This window comes from Eptesicus fuscus, chromosome 8 (assembly GCF_027574615.1).
Source record: "Eptesicus fuscus isolate TK198812 chromosome 8, DD_ASM_mEF_20220401, whole genome shotgun sequence".
Taxonomy (NCBI): domain Eukaryota; kingdom Metazoa; phylum Chordata; class Mammalia; order Chiroptera; family Vespertilionidae; genus Eptesicus; species Eptesicus fuscus.
Window position 1 is genome coordinate 77,606,985 of NC_072480.1, and position 19,472 is coordinate 77,626,456.

The following is a 19,472-nucleotide window of genomic DNA, read 5'->3' on the forward strand; positions in this document are numbered from 1 at the left end:
GGTATTTGGGATGATGCTCCAACCAAATGAGCCACACTGCCAGGGTTGCGTAAGTCTTTTCTCAGAACAGTTATGGCTCTATTCTATGCCATTGGTCCATTTCATTCATTTCTGCTCTTTCATTCTACTTTCTTAAATAAATATTTACGGCTTAACATTTTAAATTTTAAAAATTAATTTCTTTGCTACTAATTTCTGACTTTAATTGCATCTTTATCACAGGGTATGATCTAAAGACACATATTTTTTTAAATTTTGTTAAGAACTGCTTTATAGCCTGACTGGTGTGGCTCAGTGGTTGAGCATCGACCTCCTATGAACCAGGTGGTCAAAGTTCGATTCCCAGGAAGGGCATATGCCTGGGTTGTGGGCTTGATTTTCAGTAGGGAGCATGTAGGAGGCAGCCAATCAATGATCCTCTCTCATCATTGATGTTCCTATCTCTCTCTCCCTCTCCCTTCCTCTCTGAAATCAATAAAAATATATTTTTTTTTTAAAAAAAGAACTCCTTTATAACCTGGTATGTGGTCAATTTATAAAGGCTCAAACTATAATGCTGGACTTATCAGACTTGCAAAGGTTTCTAAAATATTTTAACTCAATATATTTGGCAGAAATCTTTTTCACAAACACAGAAAAAGGAGACTAATGAAAAATAATACAGAAACTTGATTTAAGCAAAATATCAAACAAGGCAAAGGCGCTTATAATGAAAAGCTAGTTTCCTATTGACAATTTCCACTTCTAAGAGACTAGTTTTTAAAGAAATTTTTAAAATAATTTTTATTGATTTCAGAGAGAGAAAGGGAGAGAGAACATCAATGATGAGAGAGAATCATCGATTGGCACCCCCCTCACTGGGGATCAAGCCTGCTATTAGGCATGTGCTTTGACCAGAATCCAAACTGGTGACCTCCTGGTTCATGGGTCAACATTCTACCACTGAGTCATGTCAGCTGGGCAAGAGACAACTAGTTTTAACTATTTTAAATTCTATTGCTTTCAGTAGTTACTTTACATCTCTTAATAATATGTTTTAAAAACACTATTTCTTGATTTATTCATCTTAGACATTATCTCGTGACTCTTCCTCTGAAAAGTTAAATCACAGCAACTTCTGCCACCTCTCCTTTGCACAAAGATCGTTATATCACTATTCTCCTTCACTGGTCACTTCTGCAATTTTAAACAACTACTCACTGACTCATTTCCCTCAATTACTCACCATTCATTCACTCACTCAGATATTCATTGTGTGTCTACTACATACTAGGCACTGTTGCAATTTTATTGGTGCAAGGCATATCGTGATGATTAAAGCAGAGAAAGCTCTTATTCCACTGAATAGTTTTATATTCAAAACAAATCACATTAAATATATAAACAAAAACATATTAAGTAAACTAATAAATACATGCAAAAATGAGAGTGACAAGTGCTATGCAAAGGGTTAAAATAAGAATAATATGAGAGTCTGGATGATTACTTTACATTGGCTGACCACAGAAGGACTTCTCAAGGAGGCCTAATTTAGTACTTGACACATCTAAGTGCCCAGTAAATATTTTATGACAAATAAACCAGGTGGTTTGAGCTGAGATTGAATGACAAGAAGGAGCCAGCCATGGAATGACTGTTGCCCCACAGAAGTGGTTCTTGACTCCCTTCTTGGAAAGACAAGAACATTAGTGGCCTCCCCCTTCCCTCATCGCTCTTGCACTATTTTCATTCTCAATTTCTATCATCTATACCTTTACTTTCATAATAACACTTCTCTACAAAACAACTATAAATGTTGAAAAGCCAATAAATTTATATTAGAGGTCATGTTCATTTTACAGGGCTACCCTTTTTTTTTTAATTTCTTTATTGATTAAAGTATTACATATGTATCCTTATCCCCCCATTAGGGGCTACCCCCTTTTTTTTTTTTCTCATAACTTCTCTGCAACCTTGCCATTCACTTTGAAATCTGTTTATACCAGTGAAACCAAGGTCCCTATGACTTTGATTACATTTAGTTTTAAATCCTAGCTCTCAAAATCATAACCCTCTTTCCATATATACCCTCAGAGACCTAGCTTTTCCCCTACTAACAGCAAACCCTGAGGCAGCAGCAGACAGGAGCCGGACCTGACTAATGGTCATAGTCTGGATCTCTGGCAGGATGAAGATAATACCTTTACATAAGTTATGTTTCAGCTCCTGAGCATTAATGTGGAATGAACGCCTGGCCACTTTCCCATGAGACCAAACAGGGATCTGGAAAAGACTTCAGCACTGTCCTCAAAACCTGAAGAAATAATTTATTAGCCTTACCTCGCCTCTGACCAATCCATTCCCAGCATGACCCTGAAATCTCTAAGCCATGGTGTCTTGTGATTTTGTCCTATACATATAATCTATAATCCACACGCCATTGGGGCGTCAGATTTTTAGAGCATAAGTCTCCATATTGGCCAATTCAGTATTAAATTATTTTTCTTTCTATACTGCAAACTCCTGCTCATGCATTTCTCTGGGCCAGTGCATGCAGGGAGGTAGAGTCAAGGAAAAAATTGCAGTTACAGTAAGACCAGGGATTGGTAAACATTTTTGTAAAAAATCAAATAGTGACTATTTTAGGCTTTGAGAGACATAAGTCTCTGTGGCAAGTACTCAACTCTGTCATTGTAGCATGAAAGCGGCTACGACAATACATCAATGAATGTGTAGCTGTGCTACAATAAAACTTTATTTATAAAAACAGATGGCAAGTTGTAGTTTGCCAATCCCAATGTATAACTTTAATTTTTTATTATTCAAAGATAATATTTATATTCTGCTTATAAAATTAATTAACTCTACTTTTATTATAACTCCTAACATTTATGTATAAGTTCTAAAATCTGATTAATAACATTTATATTATTACTAAATATTATTTACTATATAACCTGTGTGCTTTGATTATACTACTTCCTATATGCATCAAAGCAATAATCAACTCTTATGCTTTTCAAAGTAAAATGCTTCCAGTGTAAATGTTATCACCCCTTTGTAACCATTATCCAGTTTTAACAAATATCAAAACATGGTCCATTATGTTTAATCTATACCTTGTCACACTCTTCCCACCTCCCTCATTTTGAGGTAATCCCAGAAAAATAACTTTATTTCTTATTTTCTTTATTTGTGAGAGATTTCTTCAACTTTATCTTTTAATTATTCTACTGAATTTTTATTTTGTCAATTCTATTTTAGGTTTACTTAAGTGTTTCTTGACCTCTACGTTTCCCTTTTTTAAAATAGCATCTTGTCCTAATTTTACAAAGTATCACTAATTTTACTGGCAGTATTAGATTAAAAGGGAAAAATCTCTTCAACCTTCAGCACTTCCTCTATGGCCAGTTTCCGGTTTATCTTGATCCTTTTATCTTTTGTTAAGCAGGTTTCCCTCACATTTAGAATTCGTCAACAGCAAGGGTAACTGGAAGTTATTTGGGACCACAGGCTTCACTTTAGGGCTTCAGCTACAAGAAAATGACTTTTATGTAAATTAGAGAACCCAGAAAAAAATAATGAAAAGGACCTCACTCTGCACTACTAATACTCAATCTAACCTCCCTATACTTCTGTTTAAATTCTTTGGAGACGATGGCTCTGACTGGGAAGCTGGCTATAGGTCATTCTATATGCACTGAGTAACAGGGTGGATGAGACTTAACTCTTCTCCATAAAACCTCTAGTTGCAGCCTCACTCAGCCTTCCCTTGTACCTGTGCTGTCCCTGGGGTTCTGCTTCAGTAGACCGCCCTTCCCTTCTTGGCCACCTCATTCTTTACTCCTTTCAGCCATTCAGGACGTTTCCAACTGCCTTCTGGCTTTCAGAGACGGGTGAAAACTGGTTAAGTGTGTCATGCTACTTATAACCAAGCCGATGGTTAAATATTCAGGAAAGGAAATTAATGTATTTGCTCAGTCTATCTTTAACCAGAAATGTGTTTTCCTTTATTTTTCTTTAATTAGGTTTGCATTGTAGACAAACTGCACAGGACACAGTACGTGTTGTGGTATTTACAGTGATACATTTCAAACAGGTGGTACACAGCACAGAACTCTTACCTGCATATCCAACTCATGGCATCTTTGAGCAATTTCTTCCTTGGCTGACAAAGCTTCATTTAGTTCCTCTGTAGTTTTCTTCAACTGGTTGGAAACAAAGAGATACAATAAGCATTTCAATATGAAGTGGCAACAATTAATAATTACATTTGTATAATAAGGAATTAAACATTGTCCTCCTTTTCTTTATGAGGGACAGGGAGAAATCAAGAACCTCTGTGCAAGAATCAAAAGAAGGCACTTGTTCTTTTTTTAAATATATTTTTATTGATTTTAGAGAGGAAGGGAGAAGAGAGAGAGATAGAAACATCAATGATGAGAGAGAATCACTGATTGGCTGCCTCTTGCAAGCCCCCTACTGGGGATCGAGCCCACAACCCAGGCATGTGCCCTTGGCCAGAATCAAACCTGGGAACCTTCAGTCTGCAGGCCGACGCTCCATCCACTGAGACAAACCGGCTAGGGCAAAAGAAGGCACTTCTAACTTTGAATACCTTTTAGTCCTAAATCTGTCTTTTCTGTACTTTGAATTTGGTTCTTTCTGCATATCAAGTTTTCCTACACATTTTCTATCTGGGCTACTTGGTTCTTAGTAATGTTGACTTAAATAACAGAATTTTTACCCTAGTAAAATATGTATGTGCTAGAAGTCAAGGGTTTCAATTGTTAAAATATATAGCTAGTGTATTTCAATACAAGTTTTTTAGTCATATTAAAACTTTAGGTTAATTTGTTTATCAGTTTTAAAATAAAAAACTTTTATTATTCTGATCAACACAAACCAAATATTCCTGAGTTGTGCCCCATTATTTATATAAACTCTAAGTTAGCAAAGTATGAACAATTAATCAATTATAACTAATTAATCACTTAATTATTAAAAAGAAAAAATTTATCAAAGTAAAATTACATTAGCTTCTCATTTCATGTGACCAAACCTCTGTGTAATATAAATACAAAAAAATTCATTCAGAGTAACAACTTCAGAATCAAACACACCACAAAGTAAAGGAAGGACCAATTACAACTTGGGTTAAAATTATAGTATGCCCCGCCCTAACTGGTTTGGCTCAGTGGATAGAGCATCGGCCTGCGGACTGAAGGGTCCGAGGTTCGATTCTGGTCAAAGGCATGTACCTTGGTTGTGGGCACATCCCCAGTAGGGGGTGTGTAGAAGGCAGCTGATCGATGTTTCTCTCTCATCAATGTTTCTAACTCTCTATCCCTCTCCTTTACTCTCTGTAAAAAAATCAATAATAATAAAAAAATGTATAGCATGCCCTAAGATTTTCCTGCCAAACATTTAGAAACTATGGAGAAGAAATGAAAGAAGACAAAGACCACAAAGGTTTCTCTTCAAGCTTTGGGACAGATGTCCCAGAATAGCTGGAACACAGAAAGCGACAATGTAACTAATTGCATTTTATTAAAATGCAATAACTAAAATTACAAATTAACTCTTCCATTAAAACCATAAAAACACACTGCAGTTCCTTTAAAAATGTAGGACTAAGTTTCTTAGTGCATTATTTTTTAGTACATTTATGTATGAAGGTTAGAGGAGACATCTTCAATTGAAGAATAATATGAAATAAAATGTAACCTATCTTTTTATCATAAACTAGAGGCCCGGTGCATGAATTCGTGCACGGGTGGGGTCCCTCAGCCTAGCCAGCAATCGGCAATCGGGACCATCTTGCCCAGTCCCAACAGACCAGACCCCAGCAGCAAGCTAACCTACAGGTCGGAGCGTCTGCCCCCCTGGTGGTCAGTGCTGTCATAGCGACTGGTCAACAGGACAGTTGATCGATTGGTTGGACACTTAGCATATTACGCTTTTATTATATAGGATAAATCATAAGATTATGTATACTAATGAAAAATGCATACACTTTCCCAGAGAAGTATCTATTGTGTTAAATGTAGTATACAGAAACATATCACTAATAGAAAAAGAAAAATCAGGACTAGAAAATACAAATTACAAAAAATGAAAGAAGTTAATTTATTTTAAAGTGGGTTATGCAATAATACTTTATTTACAAGTTACAAATTTAATTACAAATGTGTAATATCCATAAGTTCTTAAATTTTTGGTAAAATGCAAAGAATTATACCGATATATGTTACAAAAGCAATTTCAACTGAATCATCCTTTTCAATCTTTGCATGCATAAAAACAATGCAAAATTAGTACCTGGCGATCAAGGTCAACATAGGCATCATTTCCAGCAGAGACGGGAGATTCTTTACTCATCAGCTGAAATTAAGATTTAAATGATTATAAGTATGAGGCAAAAAAGACATTCTATATAATATACTTACACAGCAAACATGAAAACCCAGCCACTATAGAATTATAAAAATTAAAATGAAAACACAAATGTAAAAGGAGTATTTTCTTACACATTACAACTTTTCAGTCTGGAACTTTGTTTTCATTCCAAGATAATGCCTTCATTTAAAATTATAAGTCTAAATTTTGATACTCATTTTCTCTGTAGGCCCAGTCACAAGAACCAAGTTTTATTCTTATTACTAAAAAGACAAGTTTTTAAGTTAAAAATGTGGCTAAATATTTAAAAACATGGGCTTTTCAGTAAAAAATGGCAACACTAGCCCTGGCTGATTTGGCTCAGTGGATAGAGTGTCGGCCTGTGGACTGATAGGTTCCGGGCTCAATTTCCGGTAGGGGGCGTGCAGGAGGCAGCCGATCAATGATTCTCTCTCATCATTGATATTTCTCTCTCTCTCTCTCTCTCTCTCTCTCTCTCTCTCTCTCTCTCTCTCCCCCCCTTCCTCCCCGAAATCAATAATAATAAAAAAAGGCATATAATAAATGTGAAGAAATACAGGAAAGTGACATACTATTAAAAAAAAAAAAAAAGGCAGCGCTAAATATTTTTAAAGAATAAATGTGGGCAGCCCAGCAGGTGTGGCTTAGTTAACGGAACATCATCCCACACACCACGAGGTCACTGGTTGGATTCCAGGTCAGGGCACATGCCCGGGTTGCGGGCCCGATCCCCAGTAGGGGGTGTGCAAGAGGCAGGTGATTGATGTTTCTCTCTCCCTCTGCCTTTCTCTCTCTAAAAGCAATAAAAACGCATTTTAAAAAACAACATCACAATATCCAAAAGGTGGGAAAAACCCAAATGTCCATCAAATGAATGGATAGACAAAATGTGGTATACCCAGACAATGGAATATTATTCAGCCATAAAAATATTGATACATGCTACCACACAACCTTGAAAACATTATGTTAAATGAAACAAGCTGGGCACAAAAGGGCACACATCCAATGACTCCATTTAAATGAAATATCCAGAATAGGGAAATTCAGTGACAGAAAACAGATCACTGGTTGCAGGGGCTGCAGGGAAGAGGAAATGAGGACTGCCCATTTAATGGGTACAGGGCTTCCTTCTGTGGTGATGAAAAAGTTCTGGAACTAAACAGTGGTAATGTTTCCATAACATTATGAAATGTACTGAATGTCAGTAATGGCAAATTCTATGTTATATGTATTTTACCACAATAAAAATTAAACACATATACATAGAATGTGCCTTAAATAAAAAGTCTGCCATCTTACAAAAGCTCTTCTTCAATCCTATAATTTTATCCAGCTACCTACTGTCCTCCTCCTAAATCCAATCAGTCACCAAGCCAACTGATGCAAGCTCTGATAATTTTCAACTCTGTCCACTTCCCTCTACCCTAACTGCTATAACCTAGTTCACCTCCCATCACTCTTCACTATATAATTATTTAGCTAAGGTCTCTTAACTGCTCTACCTTTTTCTAACTTGTTTTTCTCCAATCCATTCTTCTCATTGCACCGATTTTCTCAGATACAGACTTCAATGTCTTTTCTCCTTAAAATCTATTGTTTTCCAAAATTCTGACTCTTTTAACAAAACTGCTCAATATCCTAATGATCTTGTCTCGTTTCACTTCTTATTTGTACCTTACGAAGTTTGCTACAGGCATTCTTTTAATACTTCCAGCATTCCATTCGGGACTTGCTTTCTCTTGTCTCCTGGACTTAAGCACAGTTTTTTCCCTTTCCTTACCTTATTTCATTTTTCTGTGCTTGGTCTAGATGCCACTTTCTTGGAAAAGCCTTCGCTAATGTCCCCAACCGGAGTTAGATACTCCCTTGAGGTACTCCTATATTTTTCCCCATCATGGCACTTTTCGTTTTGAATGCCTTGAATGTATCTGAATTGCTTGTTTAGCCATTTCTCCCATGAGACTTACACTTTGTGAGTCAAGAGACCATGTCTAACTTTTTCATAGTTGTATCCATACTACCTACCACACCTCCTCGTACATATCAGGTACTCAACAAGTATGTGCTAAATGAATAAAAGGAATATGCACATAGTAAACATATAATCTATTCTTAAAATCTCATTATACATACAAATTTTATATGTTGCTTTGTTCACTTGACAGTTTAAATGTTTTCCTTTTGTCATAAGATACCTCCTATTTTGTGTATTGTTGTTTTTTTACAAGTTTTTATCAGCTACATAATATTCCATGGAATGGAAGTATCATATTTTAATTACTTGCTCACCAATGGATAGACCTTTTTCCCCCTACATTTCCGTTAATATAAAATAACGGAAATGGGGGAATTCGGTGGCTGTTATGTCCAATCTTGGTCTGAATTTTTAAATAATCCCTTGGGATAGAGTCATAAAATTAAAAAAACATTTGGTCACAGATTTTAATTTTTAAAATATTACTGATTATAGATATAATGCCCATTATAGAAAAATTGGAAAATGTAAGAAAGAGTATAGAACATTCCACCACTTGGCAATGATTAACATTTTTGCAAATTTGTTTTCATTCATCTTCATTTTAATTTTTAACAGAAATGGTGTTATGCTGTTTATTGTGCTCTGTTTCCCTAAATATTATAAGCCTTCCCCGTATGTCACTATGTTTTTTTCAAAAATTTAATGTCTACAGAATATGCCAATATATCATTGTACCATAATTTATTTATCCATTCCCCTAATGCTGGGCAGTTAGTTTTTTCTGCTTTTAATTTTTAGTACTAAGAAATAATCCTGAAATAAACAATCTTGAGGCATTACAGCGGAGTGGTCACGGGTATGAGCTCTGGATTCTGAATGCTTAGATCTGAGTTCTAACTATGCCTCTACTTCCTGTGTGGACTTGAGCAAGTTACACTGTGAGATTTAAATGAGTATGACTTCCTTTAATAAAAATGAGATAAGTTCTATCTTAAATGTAAAGAAAAAAATTTTTTAAATGAGAATCTCTCTTTTTAAATTTCTACTTCTATTATTTAAACTCATGTTTGCTCCTTTATTTTCTCACAAGCTGTAAGCACAAAGCTCCAACGTACCTCTTGAATGGCTGTCATGACAACATGTTGAACAGATTCTTCCATCATCATAATGGCCTGGATGTACTCTGAAAACAAGAACAATCTGGAATGTCACTGTTCAAGTTAAAGAGAGTCAAGGGAGCAAAGGCTAACCACGAATTCTTATAAGGAGTTGCCAGTGCTTCGATTCTGCCTAGGCATTCCTCATATGACGGCACATATGTGCCATATGTAAAGGCTGCAAATCACAGTACTTATCTTTCCTTAATATGTCACCCAAACCCATCCCCAACCATTCCTTATAAAGTTGAGGCTACAGCTAACAGTCACAGGAATGCAGGGTGCTAGGAATGTAAAGCAATGAAATGGTAAACCCTAAAGCCGGGGTAGAAAAAACTACATATTACTGTTTTTAAAATCTAAAAATTATCTTACTTTCACATTATTCTTTGTTATATGTTAAAAAAAACACACACACTTTAAAGTCTGTGCTTTATTCTTATGTGACATAGAAGCACTGAATTGTGTATAATTCCAACATTAATATTTTCTACTATAGGAAAGAAAAATCTTAATGGACGTGAAAGCTGCTTAGGAGAAAGAATTAAGATGAATTTAACATAGAAACTGATATCACAGGTAAGCAAATATTTAATAACCCTGAGCTTTTAAAATAATGATTCCCATCTCTAACAAGCTCAAGGATCAACTTCATCAATCTTCCCCTTAATATTGCTGAAAAAGAAGGATCTCTTAGCTCAGCAGTGACAAAATTGGGGGAAAACAATGGCTTGCCTTCTTAAAAAGCACTGGAAGTAGTTTTTATTATTTTCAAATCCAACAATGGATGACAAAAGTGACATTAAACATAAAAAAATTTAATAGGCCAGCTAGATTTCAATAAAAATGGTAAATATGTTTTAACTAGAGGCCCAGGGCATAAAATTCATGCACTTGGGGGGAGGGGCGGTCCTTCAGCCTGGCCTGCGCCCTCTCACAGTCCAGGAGTGCTCAGGGGATGTCTGACTGACGGCTTAGGTCCGTTCCCCGTGGGGAGTGGGCCTAAGCCGGCAGTTGGACATCCTTAGTGCTGCTGCGGAGGCAGGAGAGGCTCCCACCACCGCCGCTGCACTCGCCAGCCGTGAGCCTGGCTCAGGGCTTCTGGCGCTCCTGCTGTGCGAGCACACTGACCACCAGGGGGCAGCTCCTGTGTTGAGCATCTGGCCCCTGATGGTCAGTGTGTGTCATAGTGACTGGTCGTTCGGCTGATTTGCATATTAGCCTTTTATTATATAGGATAAGAAACATTTAGAAGGGCAAAATAATTAGGAAATTTTAGTGTCATCCTGCCACACACATAAAAACAAACACAAAAACTTGTCTCAGCACTCCAAGTGTTACCTGAAGGAGTCTTACTGTGAAATTGTTAAAATGCTCTGTCCCTTTTGCCAAGAGATGCATGTCTTTGGAATACCAGACTGTAATCCTTTGCTTGACAGGTAACTTGTTAAAAAGAAAAGAGTATTTTGATAGTACTATTGTACTATTAAAGTACGACATTCTGACATTCTGTTTCTGAATGCCAAATATTTTAATCAAAAACATGTTTTTAAGGAAGTACTGCCCTAACTACACCTTATACCCAATCAAATGTGTGGTTAAACACAAATATACACAACACACTTAAATCACAGGCATGTGCTTAGGCCAACAATAGGAATATATTGTAACTTTAAGCACTATCCAGTAAAAAACAAACAGAACCAAGCCTTTCGTCCAAGTTTAATTTTTTGTTTTGTTAATGAGGAACACCCAATGAGTACTGAAATGCAAGGGAGTGCTTTTAGATATTCTGTTCCAAGGTGCCAAACACAGAATTCCAAGGCTACTGCAGAAAATGGCATAACTAGAATGACTAAAACAACCCTCAACATAAAAGACTGTGAAGATGGAAGAGAAGCAGCAGTGGCACTGATAACGGGGAAAGAAAACGCAATGACAGCCTACCGGGAGTGAAGACAACAGAATAGGGAGGTTAGGAAGTCATTAGTAAGGTGTGAGAGGGGAAGCGTTAGTTAAGAAGCGGTGTTGCCACGTCAAGGCCCTTCCCCGCGAACACCGTAAAATGCTAAATGATAAAATGATGATGAGAACTACATTAATGTACAATTTTTGAAAAGTAAAAATATAATGTAAAAGTCTTAGAGGTCCAAATATAAGTATGTATGATCACTGGGCGCAGAGCTATGAGACTATGCTGAAGAATGAGGTGTGCTATATCAGGGAGTTGATCCTGAAAACTTATCTTTTTGGTCCAACAGCACAGTTTAATAGAAGAGTATTAAGTTTGAATGTGGAAGAGATAGGGGTTTTTGTCCTTGCCTAGCCTCTCACAAGCCCAAAATCTTGGGTAAGTCATGTAATACTTATGCGTCTGAGTTTCCTAATCTGTAAAAAGTAATTTTTTGTTCTGTTAGTGTCTAGTACAGTACCAAGCAGAGAGGAGACACTCAGTAAATATTATTAGTGTTTTTTCTACTACTAACCTTGGCTTCTTCAAATTTACCACCACTTATTTGTTCCAATTTGAGAAGTCAGATAGTTCAATGTTCTGACCAATTATTCCTTACTTCTAACTGAAGAAACCATCTTAAAGCCCTGATATTTATTTTTGTTTTTTAAAAAAATATTTTTATTTATTTCAGAGAGGAAGGGAGAGGGAGGGCGAGATAGAAACATCAATGATGACAGAGAATCACTGACTGTCTGCCTCCTACACACTCCACACTGGGGATTGAGGCCACAATCTAGGCATGTGCCCTGACCGGGAATTGAACCATGACCTCCTGGTTCATAGGTCAATGCTCAACCATTGAGCCACACCAGCTGGGCCAAAGCCGATTTTTTGTATAGTGCTTTATGGATTATAAAGCAAATGCACATACACAACATCACACACTCCTCGTGCCTATCAGGTTTTGTATGCTCACTCTGTAGATGAGGGAACATTTGGCTGAATGTCTTGTCTGATGTTGATCATGTGGTAAATGGCAGTCACTTTAGTAAGCCTTATGTTAATGTCATAAATGTGCAGTTACATATTACCAGGTAATGTGTAATAATTCAAAAATCCATTTAACTCAATTTTAGCTCTCAACTGTGTTCCAGAGAGCAGAGAATGACCTCCAGATAATTGAGATATTAAAATCCTCTTCAAAGTTTTCATCATTTATATATAATTTCAGGGAAAACCTGAAACTAGGTTTTAAACAGAACACTTGATCTGTGTGAGAAGCTCGATAAATATAATTGTCTTCTTTTCCACAGGACTATGCATATAGTAACATCCTTGTTTTCCTAATCTTTCCCTCTAATAAATACGATTAGCCAAGTCGTTAATAGCTACACACTTCAAAGGACCCTTACTTATGTACTAAAGATAATCCCATGAGCTGATTAATCTCCTTACAGGATAAATATATAAGCTATTATCTGAATTCAATGAACTACATTAAATAACTTTTCATCCGCCTTTTAAAATCAAAGCATCTGCTTATTTAATATGTCTTTAATCTTATTATTTATACTAATCTTATAATCTTTGACAAAAATTTTTAGATATTTCAGTAATATACAAAAAACAAAATGTAGAAAATTCTCTATTTTAATTCTTGAGTTAAACTAAGTAAACAACTAAAATCTCCTGTAAGAGCATGGCTGCTAAAATCTAATAAGAATGGGGCTAGAGCGAAATAAATACATTGTTAGAAAAAAATTCCTGAATCAGAAACCAATAAAACAATGTTGACAGTTATTAAACTTAGAACCAGAACACCAAAAATTAGTACAGGCAGCAAGTTAGTAAAAATCTGTTTTGTATCACCAGAGGTGGGGTACGACAAAGAAATACCTTTGGGCTTGAAAAAAATCCATCTTCTTCAAGGGTCATATAAATAGCAGTAAAATACTGTCATCATTTAGAATAATCCCTAAATACTTTTATCCTGCTTCATTTCATCTCCTTTTATCCTCCTCACTATTCTCTAATTCTTGTCTTTTTAATCCCTCAAAGGTAACACAGGTCTTTCAGACATTCAATGTCTACTATTCAGATTACTCTTAACCCACATTCTCCATATCTTTGCTTAAATAACTTCCCTGCCCCCCATTACAGCACTCACCACTACGCGGATTACCTCATTCTGTGTGGCATTATTTATTGCCCTCCACCTCCACTCAAGTACAAGTTCCCTGAGGAAGGTATCATGCCTGCTTGGTCTGATACTGTGTTCCTAGCCCCAGCACAATGTATGAATTCAGTAAATATTTGTGAAATAAAATCCTACATACTTGCAAACTAAAATATCTAAGTCCCAAGAGCTAAACTAATCTAGTATATCATTATTATCTACACTAGAGGCCCAGAGCACGAAATTCCTGTGCGGGTACGGTCCCTAGGCCTGGCCTGCAATCAGGGCCATCTTCCCGGCTGCCCATAGCTGGCCCCGCGCCCCGCCCCCCACCCCCACCCCCACCCCCGGTTCCCCTTTCACCATCAGGTGATTGGTGCCTGATGGCCAGGGGAAGGGATTGAAAGGTTGGCAGTTCCTGTCTGCTCGCAGGCCCCGCCACCTACCCGCCCCCGTTCCCCATCAGGCGATCAGAGCCTGCAGACCGGGGAAAGGGACTGAGAGGTGGTCAGTGTACCTCAATAGTGACTGGTCCAGTGGTCATTCTGGTTGTTCCGTCTTTAGGGTCAATTTGCATATTACCCTTTTATTATATAGGAACAGAGGCCTGGTGTACGGGTGGGGACTGGCTGGCCTGCCCTGATGGGGGCCCCGGATCCGGGTGGGAGGTCCCCGCTGAGGGCGCGAGGCCAGCCTCGGCAAGGGGCACCGCAGTTTGTAGGCCAGCCTGGCTTCACCCCCATGGGGTGGGAGTCCCCATTGGGGGCGGGGCTGGCCTTGGCGAGGGGCTGCGAGCGGTTTGCAATAATATTATAATATTATTTTAAATGCATACACTAACTTCAGATAAATTACCTTGCTTCTGTTCACAATTCACAGCACAGCCTAAAATGAGTTGAAGCATCCTTCCGAGCTCCGCAGCATCAGAATGCTCCCCAATAAGGTTCACATCAGGAAGGGTAAAGTCATTAATTTGCTGCCCTAAAATCTAAATAGAGATAAAAGGATTAGAGTTGCATTTACATCTATAGGACCAAATAAAGTATCTGATAAAGACTAGATTGTCAGCAACAGAATCTCACATGTCAATCTCACTCCCAAGTTCTATTTTCACCCATACACCTAAGTTATAACTATCTTGAGTCACAGCAAGTTAGGCCCCAATCTGGTATATGGTATGTACACTTAGCAAAGAAATTGAGTACTACTGATTCCACTACCACCCCCAGGAAAAATGGATGTGTGTACTCTGAAGTAGAGCCAGTGAAGTTCTGACCCAGGGGGCACTGGTAAGAGTGGACATTAAATATAGGTTCATATCTCCAGTGGTAAGATTCCTCCTCGTCACCTTCACCTATTTGACTCCAAAATGCTGATAGCATGACACCTGTACCAGGAAGGAGAATGGAAGATTCCTTTACGGGGAAATAAGAGTGATCCCAAAGGAAATGACTTATATGCAAACAAGTGGGTAGGTCTCTGACTGATAACCCTACAGTGAAAAATGAAGATCCTAAAAGCACAGAAGCAGGATGAATGCAGCTGCAGTGTTATGGGTTAGGGGAGAACAGTGTAAGAGGAAGTTAGAGGAGTCATGCAGTACCAGGTGTCTCACAGTAAGAAGTAAGGATTTGATTCTCAATGCAATAGGAAACCATGGAAGACTTTGAGGAGAGAATGACATAATCAAATTTATATTTAAAAAATCATCCTGGTTTTAGAGTCGAGAACAGACTGTATAGGGCAAGAGTGAAATCAGGGTCACCAGTTGACCACTCTAGTAATCTTAAGCGCTAATAATGCTGGCTTGGTATAGGGTGGTGGCAGTAGAGATGGAAAAAGCTGTAATTTGGAGGCTTAACTAATAGGTTTTTCTGATTATCTCAAAAGAAAGAAAGGACTACAGGGTGATTTGTAGGTTTTGGGTTTGAGCAGTAGGGTGGATGGTAGAGTCACATATTGAGATGATGAAGGTAGATGATGTAAGTATAAATCTAGATATAAATGCAAGTAAGCTTGTGGGGGAAAAAACAGTAAGGAAATCACATAGGTCTTTAAGCTGTGTTGTGTCCACTACAAATTTAAGGTAAAACTAGTTCCACAGCCTGATTTCACCCCCTCACCCCCAGCAATGTCTTGACTGTTCTGTTGCAGACTGAGAAGATAAACTGAGTTAATCAAGGGAGGGGGTTTCGCTAAGGAATACAGTGGAAGTAGATGAGGGAGTTGATTATAATAATGCATGGACTCTAAACAACATTCACAAGTAAAGGAAGAAAGGAGAGAATAAATAGATAGCAGAAAGCAAGGTTTGACATAAATTAGTATTTACCTATAAATTATTCATATTATAGTGAAAACTATTTATCCAGGAACCATATAATATGGTTGTTTAAACCAAGTCCTAGAAACTATGGAAGATAAACTGATAATTAATTCTGAGATAATTTTTCCTTTAGTTGAAACTATTATAAAATATTATAAAATTAAATTATCCTATAGTAATATTTGCAAGCAGAATGAGAAAAGTCTTTACCTCATGATTATAATCCAGGATTCCTTTTAAAATTTTCTTTAGATTGCTTATCTGTTTAAAGAGAGAGAAAACAACTGGATAAATCAAAATACAGTTTAACAAAAAATTTCTAAATCAACTAATCAAACAAGTTAATCATAAAGTAAATATAAAAAAGAAAATTTGATAGCATATTTGAATTACCATTATCATCATCAAAAAAGGAGTCTTGATGGTCTAATTTATTTAATCTAAGATATTTATGTAACAAATTAAAGCTTCCAATAATATTAAAATTTCAATATTATGACCAAAATGGGACGGTGAGTGAGATTTAACAGTAAGATTAAATTATTCAGATTTTCTGCAGCTAAAGAAAAATGTACCATCCTTAATGAAGACATAAGTTCGGTGCTGTTTTCCATAGAAAAATGGAGTTGCATCTTACATGGAGATTAAGTTCTACCAGTAAAAGCATTAAGTAAAAATTACCCTTGGAAATCTTTTCTCTTTTAAAATATACTTTTATTGATTTCAGAGAGGAAGAGGGAGAGAGAGAGAGAGAGAGAGAGAGAGAGAGAGAAACATCAATAAATAGAGAGAATCATTGATCGCTGACTCCTGCATGCCCCCTACTGGGGATACAGCCCACAACCCAGGCATGTGCCCTGATTGGGAATCCAACTGTGACCTCCTGGTTCATAGGCTCATGCTTAGCCACTGATCCATGCCAGCTGGTCAACCCTTGGAAGTCTCTTAAAGTAACCTATGACGTATGTCTCCAAATTCCTCCACTGTCAGAAAATATTGCTGTTTCTTCAGTTGAGCACCAAAGTAAATATTGAAGAGCCATAAGGTTAAAAAGTCATATCTTGAAATGCTAGGATAACACTCTGCATTGCAAGATACTTGTGCTATAAGAAGCAACCTAGAAACAGACAGGATGAGAGACCAACATACAGATGTCTCCCAACACTCACTCACTCACTCCAGAAAACGGATCCAAGGGCCATGTTTTCTGGATGAAATGACAGGCAGAATCACCTGCACCATTATTTTTTTCTCTTTACCCAATTCATATGGTTGCATTTGTGTTAAGTTAAATGTGCATATAATATGATTCTGTTGATCATCTACTTAGCTGTTCCTAGCCAATGTTAGTAGCTGAGGATGTCCTAGGACAAAAGGCAGCAGAACCTGTGACCATAAAATAAAAGAGGCTGAATCACAGCAATGTGATCCAATGGTTAACCACAGACATTTTTAATTAAAAACAAAACAAAAAAACCCTGGAAACTTTATTTAAAAATTTTTTCACATATAAACTAATGTTTATACTTCTAGAAAAACCTGGAGACATGAAAAATATATAATACTAGAGGCCCAGTGCATGACATTTGTGCACTGGAGTGGGGGAGAGGCCCCTCAGCCTGGCCTGCGCCCTCTTGCAGTCCGGGACCCCTGGGGTGATGTCTGCCGAGGAGGCGAGGCGGGAGAGGCTCTTGCCACCGCCGCCGCATTTGCCAGCCATGGGCCCGGCTTCTGGCTGAGGGGTGCTCCCCCTGTGGAAGCGCACTGACCACCAGGGGGCAGTTCCTGCGTTAAGCGTCTGTCCCCTGGTGGTCAGTGCAGTCATAGCGACCAGACGTTCCGCTGTTCGGTCGATTTGCATATTAGGGTTTTATTATATAGGATACTTTATTTTCTTTATTTTAGTAGGTTCATTTTTTTCATATTTGAACATTTTAAATTAGAATGCCTTAAAAAAGCAATGTGTTCACTGGCCCTGGCTGGGTAGCTTAGTTGGTTAGAGGAGCGGTCTCCAACCTTTTGGACCTCATAGACCACCAGTTGGCGACCACTGCTCCAAAGGTTTCCTTAAATCAGCGGTCGCCAACCTTTGGGACCTCAGAGACCACCAGTGGTCCGCAGACCAACGGTTGGCGAACACTGGGTTAGAGCATCGCCCCAAAATGCCAAGGTTGCAGGTTTGATCTCCAGTCAGAGCACATACAAGAATCAACCAGTGATACATAAATAAGTGGAACAAGAAATCAATATTTCCTTCTCTCTCTCTCAAAATCAATCAGTCAATACAATTTTTAAAATCAATGTGTTGATTTAAATTATATTTCCTAATATTTTCTCATTATTAACCACTAGCAGTTACCATTACATATTCCATGCACTATCCTAAGTATATTACATACATTAACTCACTTATTTCTATGAAGTGGTTTTTATCACAATACTCATTTCACAAATGGGGAAACTGAGGCATAGAAAAGTTAAAAGACTTTCCCACAGATAGTAAATGGCAGAGCTATGATATTGACATAGGCACTCTGGCTCACTATACTTTACTACTTTCCATTACATTATAGTGAGCAATTTCAGGTTACCTCCAATCTTCAAATCTAGATTATTTCACTAAAAACTACCTAAGTTTCTAAAGCTTAATGAACACATCTGATCAAAAAAATCAACAAATTCTATATACACCAAGTAAAATATTAATTTACAGATAGAAAAAAAGAAAATACCTTTAGCCTCCAATTATCTCCCACTTCAGATTTGATTCTGTTTAGCCAATTTTCATCAAAATATACAGGATCTCTACAAAGAAAAAGCTAGCACATTAAGATCATGTAGCTATCAAGGTAAAAACAAACAAAAAAGAAAATTGAAACCCATCCCATATCACCACTTAATTGCAACATAAAAATGTATTTGCCACATATCAGTCATTGAATAGCTCAGTACATGAGACCAGATACAATTATAGATTTCTCTAAAATCAATTTGACTGTTTTCAGCTCATTAAAAGATAAAAAGTAATAACATAGTTATTATAGTTTAAAAACAAATTATAGCTAAATGCACTAACTTGGAATTAACATAACTTGTAGACACCACACTCATATCTAAAAATTTAAAATAGGTGTAATTTTAAATAGACAAAAGAAATATACTATTAAGGTTAAATTTTTCAACTAATATTTCAATGACCTCCATCATTTAATACTTCAAATGCCACCAATACCGTCTCTAAAATGTCAATTTTTAAAAATAATATAAACTGAGAACCTATTTTCTCAGATATAATACTAGGTGTTAGACAAAGTTGGACACCATTCCTATTTGCAAAAGGCTTAACATCTAAGATAACATTGGTGTGGACAAACTGAAACAAGGACAGAACCTGAATATACTTATGGATATTTTTCTTAGGAAAATCTCCCAACACTAGAAAGGAAGAAAAACAGAACAAAACTTTTTAGCCCAGCATG

The 19,472-nt window shown here is 37.2% G+C and overlaps 1 protein-coding gene across 1 annotated transcript in view; it reads right to left on the bottom strand.

The window, feature by feature from the left end:
* HOOK3 (hook microtubule tethering protein 3) overlaps positions 1-19,472 on the bottom strand; it is an 82,646-nt gene that overhangs the window by 53,566 nt on the left and 9,608 nt on the right. Inside the window, exons 3-8 of the mRNA XM_008143893.3 lie at positions 18,726-18,798; positions 16,204-16,254; positions 14,523-14,655; positions 9,496-9,563; positions 6,301-6,363; positions 4,104-4,187 (exon numbers count right to left, since the gene is read on the bottom strand). Coding sequence (XP_008142115.2) covers positions 4,104-4,187; positions 6,301-6,363; positions 9,496-9,563; positions 14,523-14,655; positions 16,204-16,254; positions 18,726-18,798 — 472 coding nt within the window. The remainder of the gene's footprint in view (positions 1-4,103; positions 4,188-6,300; positions 6,364-9,495; positions 9,564-14,522; positions 14,656-16,203; positions 16,255-18,725; positions 18,799-19,472) is intronic.